Source organism: Erythrolamprus reginae, chromosome Z, assembly GCF_031021105.1.
Source record: "Erythrolamprus reginae isolate rEryReg1 chromosome Z, rEryReg1.hap1, whole genome shotgun sequence".
Lineage (NCBI taxonomy): Eukaryota > Metazoa > Chordata > Lepidosauria > Squamata > Dipsadidae > Erythrolamprus > Erythrolamprus reginae.
This window is the reverse complement of record NC_091963.1, coordinates 24,407,409-24,431,612: the sequence shown is the minus strand read 5'-3', so window position 1 is coordinate 24,431,612 and position 24,204 is coordinate 24,407,409. Positions and strand designations below refer to the sequence as shown.

Sequence of the window (24,204 nt, the reverse complement as noted above, 5' to 3'; positions counted from 1 at the left end):
CAAACTTCCAGCAGACGTGGTAGATAAATCCACAGCAAATGAATATATCCATCCTAAGATAAAATACAGAAAATAGTATAAGGGCAGACTAGATGGACCATGAGGTTTTTTTTCTTCCGTCAGACTTCTATGTTTCTATTTGTGGCTTGTCTTTCTGACTATGCTGTAGAACTGTGTATTTGTAAGCTGAACAAGTAAGCTTGTAGTATTGTATATGTATTGAGAGTTATTGATTGATGTAATTGTGTATGATTAGGATTGTTCTTGACTTAAGATAGTTGCAAAAATAAATTTTTATACACTGAAGGTAATTGAATTGTATGACTGAATCATCACCTCTGGGCTATCAGCTGGATATCTGCTACCCCACCTTTCCTCTGTGTACTTCTACCTTTGACCAGTCAGAGATCCATCTGCACAATCCTTAACATTACTGACTGACCAGAGCCCCCGCCAGCCTGCCAGGAAGCCCCTCTATATTGGGATGGCAATTGAGCCAGACTCTTCCTGGGAGGGGAGCTTCGCAGGACCCTTGCCTGCCCTCCCTTCCTTCTGCAGGCCCCGCTTACTGTTCCCAGACGCCCAGAAGGGAGACACCAGGCAGCCCTGACATTCACAGCTAAGCTGACTTGGCCATGGCCAAGGCTCCCTACCTGCAGCTGAGCTTGCTCTGCCTTGCAAAAGAGGCAATGGTTTTATACTTTGTTTATAGTGTGCATTCAGCTTTTCTAGGAATTTCATTGGGAAAAGGCTTTTTGAGTTTAATTTGGAAGATGACAAAGAACACCAAAATCTTTTTTGTTATGAGTCTGGTGTGCTCTTTCTCTAGCTGGTCCTTCTTCCTAAATAGCAGTGGGTGAAATCATCCAAATTCTGAAGGGTTTTTATAGTATTGGTAAACATAGCTGGTTATCGTAACAGGTGTCTCAGTAAGGACCCTTTCATACAATTCAATTTTAATTCTGGGTAGTCATTTCAGGAAAGGAAAACAATTGCACTGTTGTGGTTGGCTCTGGCCCAGCTCTTGCCCCAGGGAATGTGGAGGTGGATGCAGGGGAAACTTCACCATGTCATAGGTCTGTGTTATTTCTGACAGAGTGAGTTCACAGTTTAGTTTCCTCGGACGAAGAAGAAGGTGGGAGTGACTTGGAAGAAGGGGGCTTGGCACACAGCCCAGGCAGTCAATCTCCATTATCTTCCACTGATTCGGATGAAGACGTCTTGGACCCACGCAAGAGCAGAATTATGCGTAGAAGAGACACAGTAAGGACATATTACAGGAGATAAGAGAGGCCACCTGTGTTTGGGTGGGGCTCCAGTAATTAGGGCTGCTGCTATAAATAACAGCGTGTGGGTTTGGCCGTTGTGGAAGAGTGTGTTGCTGTTTTCTGGACTTTTTTGATTTTTCACGCCTTTGAAACCAAAGCAGAGCAACGTGTGTGTGTGTGTCTCACTTCATTGGAAGAAGAAGGGGTGTGAAGTTTCTTCACAGCTGCTAGCTAAGTACTTAATGACTGATTAAGGGTGATTGCATAGACTATCCGGTTGTTTTGGGAAGAGGGCTCTTTGCAGTATTTTGAATTTTGTGATAAAGAACATTGTTTTGAATTTTCAAACGTGTGTGTGTCTGAAATTTGTACCCTTGAATTTTCGGGAGGCTCCTACCAGAGAGCCCGGCAGAACATGCACTGACCACTTAGATTCTTTATTCTCTATTTATTAGCTAGCAGCTAGCAGCACCTGGATGTTCCCAGGTTTTAACTCTCTTTTCATTAGGTTGTATCTGCCTGATCAAGTTTTCTTACCAATAAAACGGAGCATTGGTCATATAAGTGTAGAGCTTTTCTTTGCTGATAAGAAAAATAAAATATTTACCCCCAACTTTTCAATTTTCTCCAAAATACTATATTAAAGATGTGTATATTAGTAGCTGATTACTGTAAAAGCAGGACATTAAGTCATATCCATTAAAAACAACACAATAAAGGAGAAAAAAACATTCACTGTAGATTCAGTTCTTAAAAACATCATTAATCTGTAAGCAGCAATGACTGCTGATTTTTTTTCCTTTAAACTGGTTAGCCTACGATAATTACTATAATAGTACAACTGGTAATTGTACATCTTTCCTTCCATTTCATGTGTTTAGTTTTTCATCCTACAGCTGCAATGAGAGAATCCAAAAATAGGATCCCTTTGCCAAACAAGAATATTTCCCTGCCATTTGTAATGAATAGAGAAATATTACAATTTTTTATAGGTCATGGTGGCCCTCATAGTTAACTTATGGTTTTATATTACCCTTTATAAATTATAGTCTAATAGATTGTAGAAAGAAATTTGAGTCATTTTTAAATAATCATCTGAAAGGAAACAGAGAGCAGTTATTCTTCACCAGGAGTAAGAAGTAAGATGTTCCCCGGGCATTGTTTCTACAGTAACCCTAATCTCAAAAAAAAAATGATCATTATGAGACATAATGGAAATTGTTAACTTTACACAAATGGAGGAGTTCAGTTTCCCAACATAGTACTGGCCACAGAGATACTCCAACACTTTTCAAATAATTGGTACAGATTGTTTCAAACTCAATTTGAAATGATGGCATGCCTATAGTTTAATATACATTGGAAATTTAACTAGGTCTAAGGTCAGTATAAATTCTGGCCCATCCATCTGTAGTTGGATACAAATAAAAGGTTACCACTGTTTTTTCTGAATGTGGACAATTGCAGGTTAGATAATGTTCTGTCGGGCTCTCTGGTACACGCCTCCCAAAAATTCACAGGTACAAAGTTCAGACACACACATGTTTGAAAAAATTCAAAACAATGTTCTTTATAATGAAAATTCACATAAACTAAGCCCTCTTTTGATATAGCAAAGAGCACTGGTCTCCAAACAAACTGGTAATTTGTACAAGTCCCTTATTAGTTCTGTGATACTTAGCTTGCAGCTGTGAGGTAATTCACAGTCCTTCTTCTTTCACAAAGTGAAACACACTTTGTTCTGGTTTAGTTTCAAAGCAGGGAAAAATCAGCACACAAAAGGTCAAAGTCAGTAAAGCAGTCACGAAACACAACGATCAGATAATCCTCCACAATGGCCAAACCCACAGGCTGCTTTTAAAGCAGCCTCACTAACTACCACAGCCCCACCCAACCACAGGTGGCCTCATTTTCTTTGATAATAATCTCTCAGTTGTTGTTGCCTATGCATTGCTCTCCGCATGCGTGGCTGTATCATTAACTCTTGTTCTGAATCCAAGGAGGAGCTAGATAATAGATCTCCTTCTGAGCTGTCTGCCCCACTTTCCTCCTCCCTGTCACTCATGTCTTCTTGGTCAGAGGAGCCTTCATCAGCAGATTCCACCGGGGGCAAAACAGGCCTGCAGCATGTGGATGTCTCCCCCACATCCACAGTCCTTGGGGCAGGAGCTGGGCCAGAGCTAACCACAACAGATAAACACATGTAAATATGAAAAATATCAAATCATTATTTGACCAAGATCTAACTTCCCAAACTGAGATGAAATTGGAGACAGGATTGTTTTAAGAACTGCTTTACAGGTAATAGAGTACAGATAGTTCTTAACTTACAACTGGTTATTTAACAGCTGTTCCACAGCAAGATGGGTGGCAAGCAAATCAAATGAAATAAATAAGCTACTTATAACCTTATAACAGCTGCACAACCTCCATCATCACCTGATTGCATTTTGGACACATAGCAATCTGCTTACCTTTGTGGCTGTTTCAAATATCCCTTGGGGATGTAGATGTGATTTTGCAATCCCCCCCCCCCCATTTCTGGCATTTTCTTCTGGTTTCTTCTGGTGAAAATTGATTTGCTTAACAGTCTCTGTGTTCACTTAATGTCCATGGCATTTGCATAACAGCCTTAACTTACTGACTGCCACAAAAATAATCAGAAAATTGTGAGGCTAGGAAAGTTTAGAACTAAGACGCCTTAAACAAGATCTAAGCATTGCCCACAAGATCATATGCTGCAACGTCCTGCCTGTCGGCGACTACTTCAGCTTCAACCACAACAACACAAGAGCACACAACAGATTTAAACTTAATATTAACCGCTCCAAACTTAACTGTAAAAAATATGACTTCAGTAACCGAGTTGTCGAAGCGTGGAACTCATTACCGGACTCCATAGTGTCATCCCCAAACCCCCAACACTTTACCCTTAGATTATCTACGGTTCACCTATCCAGATTCCTAAGAGGTCAGTAACGGGCAAGTACAAGTGCACTAGAGTGCCTTCCGTCCCCTGTCCTATTGCTCTCCTATATCTCCTATACCTTTCTTCTATTCCTATATCTCTTCTTCTATTCTTTCATTGATATGTTCTATTCCTATATCTTCTTTTCTATTATTTCTTAGATATATGTTACTATGAGTATCTCCTCTATAACCTTCATCATATATTTTACTATGTGTATATAGATGTATACCCACTAAAACCCTCCTGTGTATTGGACAAAATAAATAAATAAATAAATAAATAAACAAACAAATAAATAAATAAATAAATAAATAAATAAATAAATAAATAAATAAATAAAATAAAATAAACAATGACTTACAACTGTAAGTCTGGACTCAGTTACAGTTTTAATTTCAGGATGACCTATAAAAGCAACTTGGATCACAACAGTTCATCATAATTCACATGTACAAACAAACAACATACATATGGGTGCTGCATGCTATTCCCAGAAAAAGGGTGAATCATACATTTAGTAAAAATGTAAAGTCTATCTGACTTACACACACACAGAGACACACACATGTACAATAAATGGAATATTTTGGTTATATTCGCTTTCAGCGTAATAAAAGGAAATAATTGCATTAAAATGTCATTCTCTTCAGCACTTTAGTTTAGGAAATAACCTTTGTTCTTGAGAAGGAAACATAATTGTCAATTCATTCAATTTAGGGACCTTCTACATTCCAGATAAGAAACTAAAGCAATAAATTTAAGCATTACTCAGCTGTATTATAAATTAACATTATTCCTTCTGGCCTTTTAATATATCAGTGACCTTTCCAAGCCTTTATTTATCACATGTAACAAAGAAAAAGTTAGTACCTAATTGTGCTGCGGTTACACTGATGTATTGCTAAATATTTTTTATTATAAATGTTTGTGTTGTTTTCTTAATTAAAATGACATAATGTGGTAAAGTAGCGTTTTCCTTACACACAAGAATAATGAACTAACCCATATGACAAAATTTTCTTCCTTACCCACATAGGTCAAACAAAGGATAATACAATAAACATCTGTAAATTGCAATCTATTCATACAGTCATGTAAACCAAAGCTTTTCTGTGGAGTGATTAGATATATTTGAGCTGGACTAAGCAGGTAGATCACTAGGAAACTATATTCTTTGAGAAATAATTGAAAGAACTCATTCTTTTGAACCCAGAGGATTAAAAGATAATATAAATCTTCAAATATCTTTTTGACTGTTACCCAAAGGAGAGGGTTATTTATTTCTTCAACAGCAGAAGGAAAATTGCAGATAGCCATAGTCATTCATTCATTTAATTTATTATCCTAAGGTCTCCAGAAGTAAGGTGTCTCTTGAACACATGTAATATAAAGAGTGTAAAGAAGGATTTAGATATTTCTCCAGATGCAGAAATAACAAATTTTAACGAAGATGTATCTAGCCTTTTCCTTTAAAAAAACCCAAATGTTTATTAACTTATAAACTTAAAAACAAGAAAGAAAAAACAAACAAGTAAAACACTATACAAAACAAAACAATACCTACACACATTTATACCGCTAGGGTTATTTTAGGTTACTTGTATCAATGAATATTTTATGCTATTTTAACATATTTCTACTATCATTGTAATCAGTACACTTCTAAAATATTAATTATAACACTGTTGCTTAATATATATACTGTATTTCTAAATATGGGCATAACAAAATATATAAATGTTTATCCTTACTATATTAATAACAATATTTGTACTAAATTAATCATTAATATATTATATTATATTATTTTATTTATTTATTTGAACTCATACAATAAGTACCAAATTTTGTAGTATTCCGAATCTTCTTTCTCTTTCAATTCTAATGCTAATTTGTCTGTATCTAGACTTTTCCATTCCATGTACAGGTAATCTTCAATTTATAACCTTAATTGGCAAACAAGATATGTGACTGCTTTGTTCGGTGACTACAATTCAATATTCCCAATTGTGATTGTTAAGTGATCGTGTGGGTCATTTAGTGCAGTGTTTCCCAACCTTGGCAACTTGAAGAGATATGGACTTCAACTCCCAGAATTCCCCAGCCAGCGAATGCTGGCTGGGGAATTCTGGGAGTTGAAGTCCAGATCTCTTCAAGTTGCCAAGGTTGGGAAACACTGATTTAGTGGATGATTCCCAGGTGAGAAGCGGAGGCTGAGCGGAGTGGGGATAATATGGGATATCTGCTTAGGAATTGAAAGTCCTCTCTTGCTAGCAGGTTTGAATGAAGACACACTTGTCTCTTGGCCTATGCTAGGCCTCACAGGGGGTCCTCCAACCATTTGAGTCAGCCCATGTTCCTTACCCTGCCACACTGCCTCTCTGCTTGGATTTTAGCCCTCCATCCTTTTTAGGAGCTCTACTGAAGGAGTTCATCTCACTCCACCTCTGCGTGGAAAGGAACTTTTTTAGTGGGATTCAGGAACAGGGTTTGAATCTTCAGAATTTGCGTTCCATTTCTGCACCCTATCAAAGTAATTCAGCTCCCCACCATGTGCAGAAGAGAACTCCTGTTGAGGGCCGATTATCTCAATCCTCAACAATCCAGGTTCAGGCCCGGCTACACCACGGAAACTGCTTTGGTCGTTCTGACGGATGATCACAGGCAGACCCAGGATAGGGGTCATTCCTCTATCTTGGTCCTTCTTGACCTCTCAGAGGCTTTCAATACCATCGAACAGCCAGATTGCAGTGACATGACCTCGGAGGAGTGTATGCAACATTTTGGGATGGTGAGGGGTGCTTCATCGATTTCTGAGGCTGCCATAATTCCAAACCATCATTAACCCAACAGTCATAAACTAAGACCTACATATTGTTATATTTGCAGAGTTAATAAAAGATCAAATTTGATGGCGCGCCGACCAGGCAGAAGCCGCCAAAACCAAACAGCTGTCTGTGTTTGCCCATGCTTTTAGGAAAGTATAAATAGGGCGATGGTTGGACCATTGCAGTTGCTCAGTTCTAGTGTTGCTTGGTGTTTTTTCCTGTTACGGTTCTCATGGCTTGTAAGACAAAGTTCAGATTTGAGACTTTCAATTCATATCTCCAAGAGAGTCTGCTGGCTCTTTAGTTCATATAGACATTTCTCAGCCCCTTCTCTCCTGGATGTAGGAAAGATTCATGTTTTTAAAAGAAAGAAATCGATAGAGTTATTTGGAGTGGGTGCAGACTTCCTTTGTCTTTTGTTGCAGAGCCTGTTACTACTTAAAATCTCCAAATTGCTGGAGGAGATCAAAAAATTGAAGCAGATTTGCTTCACCCAACTTATGTCCCTGGAAATAGGTAAATGCATAAAGTTAGGAAACTGCACTAAACCTTTTCCACTTTCTTTTGTATCGTGACAAATCCCATTTTCTTTTTCTCTTTGTACAAGTTACAGGAGTGAGTGTTTGATTTTAGGTTTGGTGCGTATCTTATAGACTATTTTGTTCTTTAAAACCTTCCTGGTAATATTTTGCAGTGAAAGTCTTTATTCATAGCAAACCAACGCCTCTTTGCGGCTTGTCTGGAATAGTGTATTTTCTGTCAATGTTTGCTTTTTGGAGGATTAATTTTTTAAGATATGCACTTATGATCTGCGCAGTTGTACAACGTTCTATTTTTACATTAAATATTTGCATTTTAATTCTTGAAGGGATAAAGGAGTAGAGAATTCTCATATATTGTCCCTGCGGAGTTGTACAACTTTCTATTTTTACATTAAATATTTGCATTTTAATTCTTGAAGGGATAAAGGAGTAGAGAATTCTCATATATTGTCCCTGCGCAGTTGTACAGCTTTCTATTTTTACATTAAATATTTGCATTTTAATTCTTGAAGGGATAAAGAAGTAGAGAATTCTCATATATTGTCCCTTTTTCAATAATGAAGTTAGATTTTATTTGTCTCACATGAGATTGAATTATCTCCCAGTGGAGTAGGAAGAAGAACAGAAGGAGCCGATACCAGCATGCTGCTTAGCCAGAGGATGCTATACCAAAATTAATTCATTTTTTTTCATATTTATCTTTTTTATTTATTTTTATTTATTGAATTATTTAAACAGTATAAACAAAAAAACATAAATAACATTTAAGACCATTCATTTGCATTTCTATACAATCAACATGGAGCATCTCCCTTATGAAACCAGGTTGCAATGCCTTGGTCTCTTCAGCCTTGAAAGACGGCGTTTAAGGGGTGACTTGATCGAAGTGTATAAAATCATGCATGGGATAGAAAAGGTAGATAGAGAAAAAAATATTTTCTCTATCACACAATACTAGTAAGAGTTATTTTTAATAGCTAAAGTTCTACCAAAAACCAGAACAGCTTCAAGGCAGGATTAGACAGATTCATGGATGCCAAGTGTATCAGTGGTTATTGAAACAGATGTCCATGTGCCACCTCTATGTTGGTTGACGCAGGCAAGATCCCCTTGATTACCATTTGTTGGGGGTCAAGGGAAAGGGAGGGTCTTGCCTTCTCTTTCTGCTCAAGATCCCCAAGGACAATTGGTGGGCCACTGTGTGACACAGAATGCTGGAATCGATGGGCTTTGGCCTGATTCAGCATGGCTCTTCTTATGTTCTTATGACATGTCCATTTCAATAATATTTTCCTTTTATCTAACTAGTTAGAGTTGCAGATTACATGTTTATCTTTTAATTTCTAGAAAAGCATCTGAGAAATCTTCCATACATATCTGAGTTAGAATGTGGTAATCATGAGAAGTTTCCACTTAGGGACAGGTGTTAATAGCAGGAAGTACCAAAGCAAACAGAAACAGGCATGTAAAGAATGGGAGGACTTCTGAGAGAGGAAGTACGAGGTCTGTGGGTTTCAGCATTGCTTTAGAATGAAAAGTCTTACTAAACAGCACTTGGCAATGTAAATTTGGAAATCAACACAGACTGTGGAAACTTTTGCATCTGATTTGGGAACCAAGGACCCAGACTATGGAGGAAGAATGGAGAGGCACACACTGCAAGATGCTTGAAGTCCAGTGTAAAGTTTCCACAGTCTGTGTTGATTTGTGGAGGTATGTCACCTGCTAGTGTTGGTCCATTGTGCTTCACTAAGTCCAGGGTCAATGCAGCTGTCTACCAGGAGATTTTGGAGCACTTCATGCTTCCTTCTACAGAACAAGCTTTAGGAAGATGCTGACTTCATTTTCTAGCAGGACTTGGCACCTGCCCACATTGCCCAAAACACCAAAACCTGGTTCAATGACTGTGGGATTACTGTGCTCGCCTGACCTGAACCCCACTGAGAATCTATGGGGAATTCCCAAGAGAAAGATGAGAGACATGAGACCGAACAATGCAGAAGAGCTCAAGGCCATATTGAAGCATCCTGGTCTTCCATAAACTCTCAGCAGTGCCACAGGCTGATAGCTTCCATGCCATGCCACATTGAGACAGTAATTGCTGCAAAAGGGACCCAAACCAAGTACTGAGTACATATACATGCTTATATTTTTCAGAGGCCTGATATTATTCTATGCACAATCTTTGTTTTATTGATCACATGTAATATTCTAATTTTCTGAGATGGTGGATTTGGGGTTTTCATGAGCTGTACTCCATCATCATCACAATTATGACAAATCACAGCATGAACTGTATTGCTTTGCATGCAATGAGTCTCTCTCATACATTATGTTTCACCTTTTAAGCATTACTGAAATAAATGAACTTTTCCACAATATTCTAATTTTTTGAGTTTCACCTTGTATGTATCCAGCAGCTCAGCAGAACTTGGGATTGGGTTGAAGAGGCCTGTTTTTTTTTTTTTTCTGATTATGAATATAATTGTCTTCCTAGCAACTCAAATATGATTGGTTAGACTTATAATTATAGAATTACAAAATAATAGAATTGGAAGAGAACTTGGATGTCCTGTAGTCCAACTCCCTGCTCAATCTTTTCTTTAAAACTTCAAATAATGGAGCACTTGCAACTTCTTATGATGAATTCACAAAGGTTTAGTTAGCATTAGAAATTGGTTGTATAAATAACTGCAATTGAATCTAAAACAAGTACTTGATATATATTTTAGTTTTTGAGCTGAAATCATTACATGATTTAACAAAATAAAAATGCTACCGGACAGTTGATACAGAAAGAAGTAGTGCAATTAAAATGCACTAGATTTAGTGCCAAGATTTATACTTTCTAGACATGATATTTAGTTTTCACCATTCTTGAAAAAGTTCAACAGATCAATTTGGTCCATTCAACATCACTGGTTGAAAGTCTGTTCGTCTTAACGCAATCTAGTAATAATTGCCTCTGTGTTATAATTAAAGAATAAAACAATTAATGTATATACTGCTTATATACACAAGTATATATTCTCCCATTTGGAAATGAAGTACCTCATCAAATTATTTGCAAAACCCTATCATTTCAGCCTGTTAAAGTCAACACCAACATTTTGAATTGGTCTCAAAAACTGATCAGCAAATAGTCTAGTTAATACTGGAGTCATATTTAATATACAGTATTTGGTGTTGTGTGACATCCATTGCATAGTATAAATTAAATAATCATTGTTTTGTGTGTGTGTGTGTGTGTGTTTTAAAAAAGGGTGTTGAAGTTGCTTCAAACATTAGGCAGGTTACAAAAAAGATGGTAACTTATTTCTAATACTTTGTGATTTTTTAAAAACAATTATGCAAATATATTCTTATAGTACCTATTAGGGATCTCCCAAATTGTATACATTTTAATGGTATTTACAGTTTGTCTTCACTCGCCACAATTAGGACCAACAACTCCATTAATAAGCAATATGTCCATAAACAACATGTGATAGTGCCCAATTTATCCCAAGGATGTTTTAAAAAACTGGACTTTCTTGGTGTTTCTTGAAGTCATTCCACTTCGCACCCAAGAAGCTTCTTCAGTTCTAACTGTCTGATTGGAATTAAAAATGATTTGTACTCTTTGCAGTTGGCCCTTCTGATTCAGGTGACTTTGAGGATACAGATTAACCCGCAGGTAGTTTCAGCATCCTGTAGAGTGTTAAGGACTGGCGGATTGTAAAGAGATTTCCATTCACCTGAAGAATGGAACTGAAAAGGCTTCTTGATGAGAAGTGAAAGGCCATGAAAAATAAGAAAGTCCAGTTGTCTTTTTAAAAGCACCTCTGGAACAATCATGTCATGCATGACTAAGAAGTTCCATAGACTATGCCCAGCTTACAGCATCAGTTCTAGTTGTGGTTGTTAATTGAATCACCTGTGGTCATTAAGTGCAGTATCACATGACCACATGTTATTTCTGCCCAGTTTCTCCATTTACTTTGCTTGTTTGAAACTAGCTATAAAAATCACAAATGGAACTCCATGTGGAAGTTAGGACAGCCACCAACTCAAAGGACAAGTTGTAAATGCCCCTTTTAAGCACCATGGTATCTTTGGATAATTCCTGAACAAATAGTTGGTAAGCAAGGACTACCTGTATAAGTTTGGTAAATATACAAAAATATTTAAGAAATTATACTGTCAGAGACAACGAATGAGGAACTTGTAAGGTTGCAACATAGAATATTTATCCAAGACTATACATAAGATGCTGGTCAACCAAAGTTCAACACTACATTAGCACCAGATAAAGATCAACAGAATTCAGGAAGGGTTAAACCTGGAACCCTTGTGGAAATGCAAGACTTCTAAACTGATGACATGTTTAACTTTGCCTTCTTATTCTTTTATATTTACTGCATCTCAGAATGGTTTCTTGTCTCAAATAAATTGCTGTTCCAAAACAATTTTCTCATGATGAACCTTTCTTACAGTTGGTTTCAAAAGAGAAGGTTGTGATCATATACCGAGAAGCCCAAGGCGATTTCCAAAAGCCAAGATTTTAGATGATCCTGAAGATACAACTTTTTATGCTCTTCTACATGTAAGCAATAGATTTGAATGATATGGTTGAACCCTACTGTTTTTAAGAAAGGGATGCTTTATTTCTGACCTTTGGTTGACATGCCCTATTGGAGGAGTTTATTTTATTTGTTTATTTATTTATTTTGTCCAATATAATGAAGGTTACATAGAATATACTCGTAGTAGAATATATCAATGAAAGAATGGAAGATAAGATATAGGAATAAAATATATCAATTAAAGAATAGAAGAAGAGATATAGGAATAGAAGAAAAGGTATATGAGATATAGGAGAGAGAATAGGACAGGGGACGGGAGGTATACTAGTGCACTTATGCACGCCCCTTACTGACCTCTTAGGAATCTGGAGAAGTCAACCACGGAGTTGAATTTTAAAAAACTGAAAATGGTGCCCACAGTTGTGTGATTGAAATGTGCATTGTATAGCAAAAGCATTGTGTATGCCATCTTTCCTTTTGAGTTGGGAAATCCTCCTATTAGTCATGGCTCATGTCATGCCAAAGGATGCATTCTCAAAATACAGAAGAAGACTACAAATGATGGAACCATTTTGGTTCCATCATTTGTAGTAATTCACTGGTACTGAATTAAAATTCATAAAATAAAATTTAAAAGAATGGTTTCTTGTCTCAAATAAATTGCTGTTCCAAAACAATTTTCTCATGTATTTAATAATTTTCTCCAATACATTAAATTTTCTGTGGCAGCTTCTGGTGGTGTACCACCTCTAGAATTGATTCTGGAGGGTTTCGGGAACTGCAAATAATACCATAACTTGTTTTCAGGAATCTCTTAATTCATAACAAACTTTGTTTATTTGGGTTGACTTTATTTAGGATCCAAATGAATCTTCTAGTTTTGATAAAATAAAATCTTAAAATCAGTAATAATGATAATGATAATAATAATAATAATAATAATAATAATAATAATAATAATAATAAGAAGAAGAAGAAGAAGAAGAAGAAGAAGAAGAAGAAGAAGAAGAAGAAGAAGAAGAAGTTGGAAGGGACACCTTGGAGGTCTTCTAGTCCAATCCCCTGCTTAGACAGGAAGCTCTTCACTATTTCAGAGAGATGGTTATCCAACATCTGCTTAAAAACTTCCAGTGTTGTGTCATTCACAACTTCTGGAGGCAAGCAGTTCCACTTATCAACAAAGAAAGATTTTGATTGAAAACCATTTCTGGATTCACCATTAAACCCATAATAAAATGTTGCATTGTACATTGCAATTTATACATTAATATCTTTTCCCAAACAAGTGCAGAGAAATGATATAAGAGATGAAAGGAAAGGGTCTTCTCACCCATATATGTATGACATTGTAATATTTTAGTTAATTTCCATGTGATTATTCATGGCTGCTTTCCAGATCTGACCTTAATGCAGTTAAAAATAGAAAAAGGGATTTTTGGAAATAGCAATCCAGTATTTCCAAAGGAAATTGAAAGAGCTGTTTTCTTAGTTCCCTCTTAAAAGCAATTAAGCCACTCGCTGGAGGCATATGCAATCTATTGACCTACTTAGCAGCAGGTGACAAAATACATTTGCTTAGTCAGCCTGTCTCAGTGGCTACCATTCAACCGAAATGATAACAGAGTAGTTGCAGAAATGAAGGTGGTTCTAGATATTTTTTTGCTAAAAGGCTTGGAGCAGCTGTTGCTTTAACATTCTTCGCTCCCTCCTTTTTTGTGACAACTATGACAAAATAATGTCAGATATTTATGCAATGCATTTCTCCTCCCTGTGAGTCATGAAGGAAGGAAGGATCACATCCGATGAAAGAAAAATAAAAAGATGTTGAACTGTGACCAAAGCTCTAAGTGTCTGTGTTCCCCGTGCTCGTAAGTGGTGTTTGGAAAGCCAAACCTTCCAAAGGCCTCAATGTTAAGAGGGAATTCCCAATATGAATGTATCAGGCCTTAATTAGATCGATAGGGTATTCCATAAATAGATATCAAGGCTTCTTGTCCAGTTCAAGCACTGCCTTAGATATTGGAACACCAACCCCTTGAATCAGTCACGACTATTCAGTTGGTCACAAATAGAACCTTTAAGTCAACGAAGCAGAGGAAGTGATGTGCCAGTGCCTGGAGGCTGTTGGGGTTGGATGGGTGTCAACAAACTCAAACTCAACCCAGACAAGACGTGGCTGTGGGTATTGCCTCCCAAGGACAATTCCATCTGTCCGTCCATTACCCTGGGGGGGAACTATTGACCCCCTCAGAGAGGGTGCGCAACTTGGGTGTCCTCCTCGATCCACAGCTGACATTGGAACATCATCTTTCGGCTGTGGCGAGGAGGGCGTTTGCCCAGGTTCGCCTGGTGCACCAGTTGCGGCCCTATTTGGACAGTGAGTCATTGCTCACAGTCACTCATGCCTTTATCACCTCGAGGTTCGATTACTGCAACGCTCTCTACATGGGGCTACCTTTGAAAAGTGTTTGGAAACTCCAGATCGTGCAGAACGCGGCCGCGAGAGCTATCGTGGGGCTTACCAGATTCGCCCACATATCTACAACACTCCGTGGCTGCATTGGCTGCCGATCAGTTTCCGGTCACAATTCAAAGTGTTGGTCATGACCTTTAAAGCCCTACATGGCATTGGACCAGAGTACCTCCGGAACCACCTGCTACCGCACGAATCCCAGCGGCCAATAAGGTCCCACAGAGTTGGCCTTCTCCGGGTCCCGTCGACTAAACAATGTCGTCTGGCGGGCCCCAGGGGAAGAGCCTTCTCTGTGGTGGCCCCTGCCCTCTGGAATCAACTCCCCCCCGGAGATTAGAACTGCTCCCACCCTCCTTGTCTTCCGTAAACTACTTAAGACCCACCTATACCGCCAGGCATGGGGGATTTGAGACACCTTTCCCCCAGGCTTATTATAATTTATGTTTGGTATGTATGTGCTGTTTTTAATTATGATAGGGTTTTTAGGGGTTTTTTTAATATTAGATTTGTGCCAGTATAATATTGTTTTTATCGTTGTTGTGAGCTGCCCCGAGTCTTCGGAGAGGGGCAGCATACAAATCTAATAAATTATTATTATTATTATTATTATTATTATTATTATTATTATTATTATTATTAAGGCTTTTAAATGGTAAAATGAATGTAAAGCTTTATGGGGGTTTTTTAAAGTCTCTGACACAAACTGCCTTATATAGTTTCCAACCCATTATTAGCCCAGTGCAGAAGTGCTTAAAGCTAACCTCCTGCCTGCTCAGAATTCCTATTCCAAATCATCTAAATTTTGGTTTGACAGGGATGTCTATGCTAAGGCTTAAGCAATTGTTGCTTGCAAAGCTGCAAGGGGTAAAATAATTTATTCTCAGAAGGCATGTTCTGGTAAACCATCTGGCCAAATATGACACATTTATTTAATCCAGAGATTCTCACTTTTGGCAGTTTACGATGTGTGGACTTTAACTCCCAAAATTCCTAAGTGAACAGGGTCTGATAATAGACAGACCCTAAGTAGATAGTGACGAAAATTATAAGTAGGGGTGGGCTACTGCCTGGATGGGGGGGGGACACAGTGAGGAAGCAAAAATGAAGCTCCACCCCAGAACACCTAATTTGCATGAAAGATGTTGAAAGAAAATGAAAGGTGTCCTACAGAAGCCACACCCACCGTTCCAGTTCTCAAAACAGTCAAATGATTGAAATGTAATTTTCTTTAAATGCATAAACACTAGAAATGCAAATTTTGGGGTGAATTGGGATGCAAAATTTACACTTAAGAGCAGTTGTGTAAATTATTAGAAATTTGCAGATTGATACAAACTTAGACAAAACCAGATTAGTATTGACCATAAACTGATAAGGATCAGGTTTATAGTAGTCCTTATCTATGAATATTAATGAACAGTAAATTGATACTATTTAATGTGTATAATGGTTGATCATGTTGATGTTCATTTAAAATATTTTTCAGAAATTCTCATCTATGCAAGATGAAAGGCAAAAAGCGAGAAGTCACAGGTAATTGTCTTCTCAGTGAGATGCAGATAATATTGTGGATAGGAATACATTGAAATTTAAGGGGGGGAAATGGTATGTAGACTAACTGAGAGGTGTAGACCCAACTTTGGGCTTTCTGCTAAAGAAAAGTGTATTGTTACAACTTGACATTTGTTTAGTGATGTTATTACACAACAAAATCCCAAATAAAAACTGGTAATCTTCAATTTATTCTCTAAAATTTCTTTTGCTAAGCAAGATTTAAGTGAGTTGTATCCAATTGTAGTACCTTTTTTGCCACATTTGTTAAGCAAATCATTTGCAATTAGAAACATAGAAACATAGAAGATTGAAGGCAGAAAAAGGCCTCCAGGTCCATCTAGTCTGCCCTTATACTATTTCCTGTATTTTATCATAGGATGGATATATGTTTATCCCAGGCATGTTGAAATTCAGTTACTGTGGATTTGCCAACCACGTCTGCTGGAAGTTTGTTCCAAGCATTTACTACTCTTTCAGTAAAATAATATTTTCTCACGTTGCTTCTGATCTTTCACCCAACTAACCTCAGATTGTGCCCCCTTGTTCTTGTGTTCACTTTCCTATTAAAAACACTTCCCTCCTGAACCTTGTTTAACTTTTTTTGATTGTTTGCAATTGTTAAATGAATATGGCTTCTATTCACTTTGCTTCTCAGAAGTCAGCTGAGAAAGTTGTGAATGATGATCACATTACCCCAGGATGTTTCAACCATCATAAACACATGCTGGTTGTCAAGCATCTGAATTTTGATTATGGGGATGCGGCAATGTTCATAAATGCAAGGACCGTTTGTAAAATCCTTTTTTGAGTGCCATTGTAACTTTGAATGGTGGCTGAACAAATGACATAATATCATCATGCAAATTATTCAAATCATCGCGGAATTTAGTTATTAGTTTCTAGGTGGAGAGTAATTGATTGATTTATGATTGATGCCATGACTTTGCATGTGACACAGCATAATGAGATTGGTCTGTAGCTTTCAACTAGACTGGGGTCTCCTTTTTTGAAGATAGGGATGACCATTGCTTGCAGCCATAGCTTTGGTAGTGAACCGGTTTGATATGTCAGATTAAGCAAGCAATGTGATATTGTTTGCTTAATTTGAATTATCGTATATTTAACTTGAATTTTGCAACAATATATTCCATTATTAACTATATGCCATACATACATTCTGGCATTCTTAAATACAGGCATTTGCTTACTGAAATCAAGCACTCTCTTTCATAATGACCCTACACCAAGTGTTAAACATATGCACAGTGATTATTTCTGTGCTCTTATTGATCAATATAAGCTATTCATTTATTTCTCAGCCTGACATAGCCTGATAATGTCACTTTCTTAGTGATAAGGCAAAATGCTGGAGTCTGAATTTAAATCTCTTTCAGCCTAGGCTTAGCGAAGACTTGCCAGCCAAACTGTAGTATTGGTGCATAGCAATGTTTAAATACATAAATCCTTCTAAATAGGGGCTTATAAAGACAGGCCTAATGCACTTCAAATTATATCAGCAGAAATGGCATTTCAGAAAATTGCCCAGTAATTGTAGAACCTTATAGCGTGGAACAGCTTTGAAATACTAACTTGTGCATACTTGCTATCAGTATTGAATAGGGCATTTAAAACTCTGGACTCTTTTTTTTTTTTAACTTATAGTAAGATTTGATGTAACATAAGGAGCCTATCCTTCTCTGGTGCTTTTGTTATGTGTAGTCCAGGGTTACCAGTTACCAGTTTCTCAAGTGCAAATTTTGTGTGATATTTAGCATGCCTTTTCCCTATATTTTCTCCCAATCATTTAAATATTTCCTAACATCTCTCTCATCATATTGGTACTGGAACCTTGTGAAATGTCAGCATTCTAGAACAGTATCCACAACATGTCTGTGAGATCTTAAAAGGTTTCAGATTGAGCTCCTAAGATTTAGGGCATCTGGAGCCTGCCAAAGATGGATTCCCACCAATTCAGACAGGTTCTATAGAATAGGTAGTAACTGGAACCGTCAGCAACCAAGGCCCGCCACACTCCCGAAACGGCTGTCTTGGCAGCGCCATAAGCACCACCTTCTTGTGGTTTTTGGCACGTTCCTCAGCAAACCATTAGTTATTCACTCTGGAACCCACCCCCAGAGTCTGTATGTGCTCTACTGCCTGCAGAAGTATCTTACCTGTTCTGCCGGGCTCTCTGATAGGAGCCTCCCGAAAATTCAAGAGTACAAATTTCAGACACACACACATTTGAAAATTCAAAACAATGTTCTTTATCACAAAATTCAAAATAAACTAAGCACTCTTTTTGTATTGCAAAGAGCACTCGTCCCAAAACAACCAGGTAGTCTGTACAATTTCCCTTAAGCAGTCATTAAGTACTTAGCTAGCAGCTGTGAAGAAACTTCACACCCCTTCTTCTTTCAACGAAGTGAGACACACACACACACACACGTTGCTCTGCTTTGTCTTCAAAGGCGTGAAAAAGCAACAAAGTCCAGAAAACACAGGATTCCTGAAGAACTGCGATCAGATACTCTTCCACAATGGCCAAACCCACATGCTGCTATTTATAGCAGCAGCCCTAATTACTGGAGCCCACCCAAACACAGGTTCTTACTTGGTCTCTTCTATGCATAATTCTGCACTTGCGTGGATCCAAAACGTCTTCATCTGAATCAACGGAAGATAAGGGAGATTGACTGCCTGGGCTGTATGCCAAGCCCCCCTCTGCTGAGTCACTCCCACCTCCTTCTTCGTCCGAGGAAACTAAATGCTGAACTGATTCTGTCAGCAATAACACAGGCCTGTGACATGTTGAAGTTTCCCCTGCATCCACCTCCACATTCCCTGGGGCAGGAGCTGGGCCAGAGCCAACCACAACACTTACCTAACCTAGTGAAGTCTAAAACAGCAAACAGTGTACCAACCACTTCTCAAAACTTAAGTTGCCATTGGCTGTGTTCAGAAATAATTACGTCTATAGTCCTTTAGTTGTGACTTGGATTGTGTAGTCTTAAACATGCATATTGGCTTATAAAAATATAAGTAAGATTGTGACAATTTTAAATTTTCACCGAACTGAGCTGAATACCTTACAGGCAAAATGTAAAAGGGAATCAGCACTGCCCTTAAGTGAGAAAAGCCAGGATAATTTATTTAATTTTATTCTGGAAGTTGCTTTCCTTTTGCCCTTCGTAGCTTTACAGATAAACTACATAACAAAGAGGTAATAGTTCTGTAGGAGTCAATCTCTTTTAATTGATAAGATGGGTACATAATACATTTTGGTCTAGTTCATTAACATATGTAGTAGTAATATGTACGTGTGTATGTGTGCGTGTTTATCTCTGTATGTGTGTCTGTCTGTCTGTCTGTCCATATACATATATTACATATACATATGCAATATTTATTTTGATAGTCTGGGCAACCTACTGAACATAGAAGATCAATATTACCAAGAATTTTCATCTACTGGTTTTGTCTCAAAGGATAGAAATGCCAGTACAAGAGCAAAGAATATCCTACATGATCCTATCTCTGCAACATTAAGGAGTGCTGAAGGGTGAGTAGTTTCTCCAAAAACGAGTATGTTAATATTTACCAAGTTAAATTGGAGGTTGTTGAACTTTTCCTATTTAAGAAGTATTCCAAAACAACCTGTAACTTAGATTGGGGGTCATACAGATCATCATGAAATGGAAGCTATCACCAAAGTAATATAAGAACACAAATGGGTTTATTTGTTTAAGTAGTTCACAATCTATTCTCCAAAGTTGTCAACAGCTCATCATGACATCATTCCAAAATATGTATCCAGGCCATAGTTCCCTCTAAGCTGAGCAGTGAGCAATCGCTCACTTAAAAATCATCATCAACTCAGAGTTTTCCAAACCTGCCCAGAAGCCGAGAGGGAAAGAGTGAGAGGGAAGGAGAGAGAGAGGAAGAGAGAGAAACAGATAGAAAAAAGAGAGGAAGGAAAAGAGAAAGAAAAAGAATGGGAGTAAGGAAGAGAGAAAGAAAATCAAAATCTAGTTTGAAACTAGCTCAACTATTTAAGTGGCATTTTGATATTAATAGAGTTGCCCTATTATGAGCTCACTGTTATAGACACACAGTACAGTATTTTATTTTGAAATTCTCTGAGGCAAAACAGGGTTTTTTATTTATTTGTTTGTTTGTTTATTTATTTATTATTTCTGTGCTGCCCAGTCCCGAAGGGACTGCCGCTCAGACACTATACTTTTCCGACCACCCCCCCAAAAAATTAGAGGGAACACTGATCCAGGCTAATTAAAATTGCATTTACAAAATTTAGGTCCTATCGAATTCACCAGAACCCTGTTTTTAATTGTACATAGATCCATTAGTTGTGCAGCAGAATCAGTATAAAATTCTTGAAATAAAGCTAGGTCTTCCAAGTATATGTATAAAGAATAAGAGTGCTTAATCACAAGTCACGATGGCCATAAGTCATATTGACATGTATAGCCAGTTTTTCTAATGCTCTCTTTTAGCCCCTTCAAAGGCCTTTGAAACCAATAAACCTCTTTCTCTAATTTGAAGTTCAGAGAGGCAGAAGATAAATACAGCCTCATAAGAAGACGTGACATTTCTCGCAGTAGATTGTTTGACTTAGAAATTAGAAAAGCTGATACAGAATATTACTTGATTATTTGAGTAAGGAAGTAGAACTCATCAAAGAAGAACAGTTATATCTGGTTTCTTCCAAGGTTATATAAAATTGTGTTATTATGTAACGTGATTATTCAAAATGTTATTCCTTTTATTAAAATATTGATATAATTTTAAAATTAAATCTGCCTGCGTGCCCTGGGGCTCAGTAAGGGTATTATAAGCTGGACGTGGCTGATGGGATAGAGAGAACATTCCCACCTCTGTATACTGTCCCCTTGGTTTTTACTTTCTTGTTTAATCTTTCTAATTTTAAGTACATGTATTGTCTTTTTTATTTTTTATTATTTTCCAAGCCATCCAATATTGCTGTAACAATGAGATGGGTGGCATATTAAACACACACATACATACATACATACATACATACATACATACATACATACATACATACACACAATGAGCCGGGGTGGTGCAGCAGGTAGAGTGCTGTACTGCAGGCTACTGAAGCTGACTGTAGATCTGTAGATCAGCAGTTCAAATCTCATCACCAGCTCAAGGTTGACTCAGCCTTCCATCCTTCCGATGTGGGTAAAATGAGGACCCGAATTGTGGGGGCAATAATTAATTAATTAATTAATTAATTAATTAACTAACAAACAAACAAACAAACAAATAAATACAGTAGGGTGTCTGCCATCAAGTTCTCATTTACACACTTACAGTTTTTGAAGTTTTCGTGAGTAACGGTTGTCTTCATCAGATAGTCGATGCTGGCAGTTTTTTTATTAAGTTTGCTGATTCATGGACACTATAATTACTGTATATCCTCATCTGCCAAATGTGAATTACTCATGTTTCATCTGATGAAAAGGGATTTAGGTCCAAGTGCCAAAATGTTTTATTTTCACATGTACACAGCATACATACACATATACATGCACACATACACACTTATTCTTTCTTTATTTGTTTGTTTGTTTGTTTTCAACTGTCAGTTGAAATCTCACAGGTTGCAATAAACTGTAGAATTTCATTAACTATGCAAAGCCTTGTTAGCTAAGTCTTGTGGATTTCATCATTAAAACTGGCATTTATTCTAGTATTTGTGAGTAAAACTGGTGCAAGATTGCTGCAGTACAACTACGTAGGGTGCAGCTAGAAACTCAGAGAACTTAAATAGGCACCCAAAGGTGCCTATTTTCAGAGGCAACTGGACTTCCAGGTTGACCTTTGGGGCAACCATGACCTGGATGACTGAGAATCTCCATGGACTTAAATAGGCACATTTTGGCATGTCTAGCAGCTAATTACCCTATGTAATAACATTTGTCCAGTAGATACAAATTCCTGAACAAAGCTAGTTGTGTACTAGCCATTTCCTGACCCGATGTTGAGATATAGCTTTTTACTGTGAACTTAAGATATCTGCAAAATCAAGAAACCTGTAAGTTTCTTTATGGTCAACTGACTGTGATTGATACATGCATTATCTATCATTATGAGATCAGATAATGATTTACACGTATAAACAGCTTTGCACCAGAACATTCATGTATTCTTAAGCACCATCATTTCCCAAGAGCCTGGTTTATAAATTCAGCAGCCAATTTTCAAAGTGTAATTTTCCTTCATTATTGTAAGCTACTGTTCTATTTCTCTCTCTCTCTCTCGCTCGCTCCCTCCCTCCCTCCTTCCCTCCCCCTCTCTGCCCCCCATTCCCAGTATCCAAGGACAGAGAGTTAGCATCACAGGTTTGGAAAGACTCAGCTGATTATTTGATCCAATTGCTTGTTCTAAAACAGAGTCTATCTGTAATCTGAAAAAACAATCCTCCCCTAGTTCTCAAACTGAGGATAGCCACCCTGAGTCTACGGAGAGGGGCGGCATACAAATTTTATTATTATTATTATTATTATTATTATTATTATTATTAATAATAACAACAACAACAACATTCAGCTAAGAAAACAAATGGATACCAGAGTAGTTCTCAAGTAGTTCATTGCTTTTTTAAAAACTAACACTCCTTTTTAATTGGTTATTTCATTCCCATTGAATAAAACACAATCTGTATTTGACATTGCCTCACACATAGCACATTTTCCCTTGCTGCAAAAAAGGCAATATTTTGTCAGAGTGAAACAGTTGGAAATTTTCTTTCCTGAGGGTAGACTTAAGCAGCCAGTTAACAGTGTGTACTGAAGTAAATATTTTGATTTACTGTTTCTGTAATGTAATCCATAGGCCAAAGGTCCCTGGGATCCCGTTAAAAGGGAACAAAGAGGAGGATTATCCTTTTGACTACCAAAAGCTACTCCGGAAGACTTCTCAACGCGGGCGCCTTCTTCAGCAATATTAGCAGCAGCAGCTACTGTTTGTTCCTCTTCACCATAATCTTTGCTATTTTTTCTTCTTGTTTTTGTTTTCTCTATTGTTGGTGCAAGGTTATGGAATTCCCATATCCTTTTCTTTTGAATAAACCTTCCACATAATTTATTAACTGTGTAATTGGGTATATGAACATGTTGTCTTAGCTTCTTTTCAAAGGAAGATACTAGGCTTTGTTATAATATTTGTTTATGTATGCAGACATGTGTGAAAAATATTGCTCTCCTGTACGATATTCAAATTCTTTGGTTCATTTTGGAAGGAAGGGGAAGTACATTATTTTTCATTTTATTTTCCTAATTGTTTTGCATTTTATCTACATAATGAGATTGTTTATGAACTGCCTGGATCTTTAAACCTTCCACTTACACATTATGGTTCAGATGAAATCAGTTTAATTAATGTAAATGGGAAAGGAAATAAGCCTTGAATATTAAAAGAGTGGGGACTTTAGTGAAGGCAGTGTGGGTAATTTAAGAAGCAACTTTAATGTGAGAACCAACTTTCAAATGAGCTTTAGTCATGTGGACATAATAGACACATACAAAACTTGACCTCTGTTTGTAGCGATATAGCTGGGACAACTAACTATCATCATTTTGGTAGGCATTGCATTCAAGCAAAGAATGTTGAACATCAGAGTTGCAGCTAGCTAGACCAGTGTTTTTCAACCAGTGTGCCGTGGCACACTAGTGTGCCGCGGAACATGGTCAGGTGTGCCGTGAGAGGGGAGAGAGAAAGAGAGAAAGAGAAAGAAAGCAAGAGAAAGAGAAAGAAAGCCAGAGAGAGAGAGGGAAAGAAAGAAAGAGAGTGAGAGAGAAAGAAAGAAAGAAAAAAGAAAGAGAGAGAGAGAGAGACATACACAGAGAGAGACAGAGAGAGAGAGAAAAAATAGAGGGGGAGCGAGAAAGAGAGAGAAAGAAAGAAAGCGAGAAAGAGAGAGAGAGAGAGAAAGCTAGAGAGAGAGAGAGAGAGAAGGA

At 37.5% G+C, this 24,204-nt stretch overlaps 1 protein-coding gene across 1 annotated transcript in view; it reads left to right on the top strand.

Moving 5' to 3' along the window:
* Nucleotides 1-23,330, top strand: part of MYO3A (myosin IIIA) — a 153,437-nt gene extending 130,107 nt beyond the window's left edge. The window contains 4 exon segments of the mRNA XM_070728212.1: nucleotides 12,085-12,194; nucleotides 16,134-16,180; nucleotides 19,620-19,763; nucleotides 23,081-23,330. Of these exon segments, the coding sequence (XP_070584313.1) occupies nucleotides 12,085-12,194; nucleotides 16,134-16,180; nucleotides 19,620-19,763; nucleotides 23,081-23,195 (416 nt within the window). The 3' untranslated portion in view covers nucleotides 23,196-23,330.
* The last annotated feature ends 874 nt before the right edge of the window (nucleotides 23,331-24,204 follow it).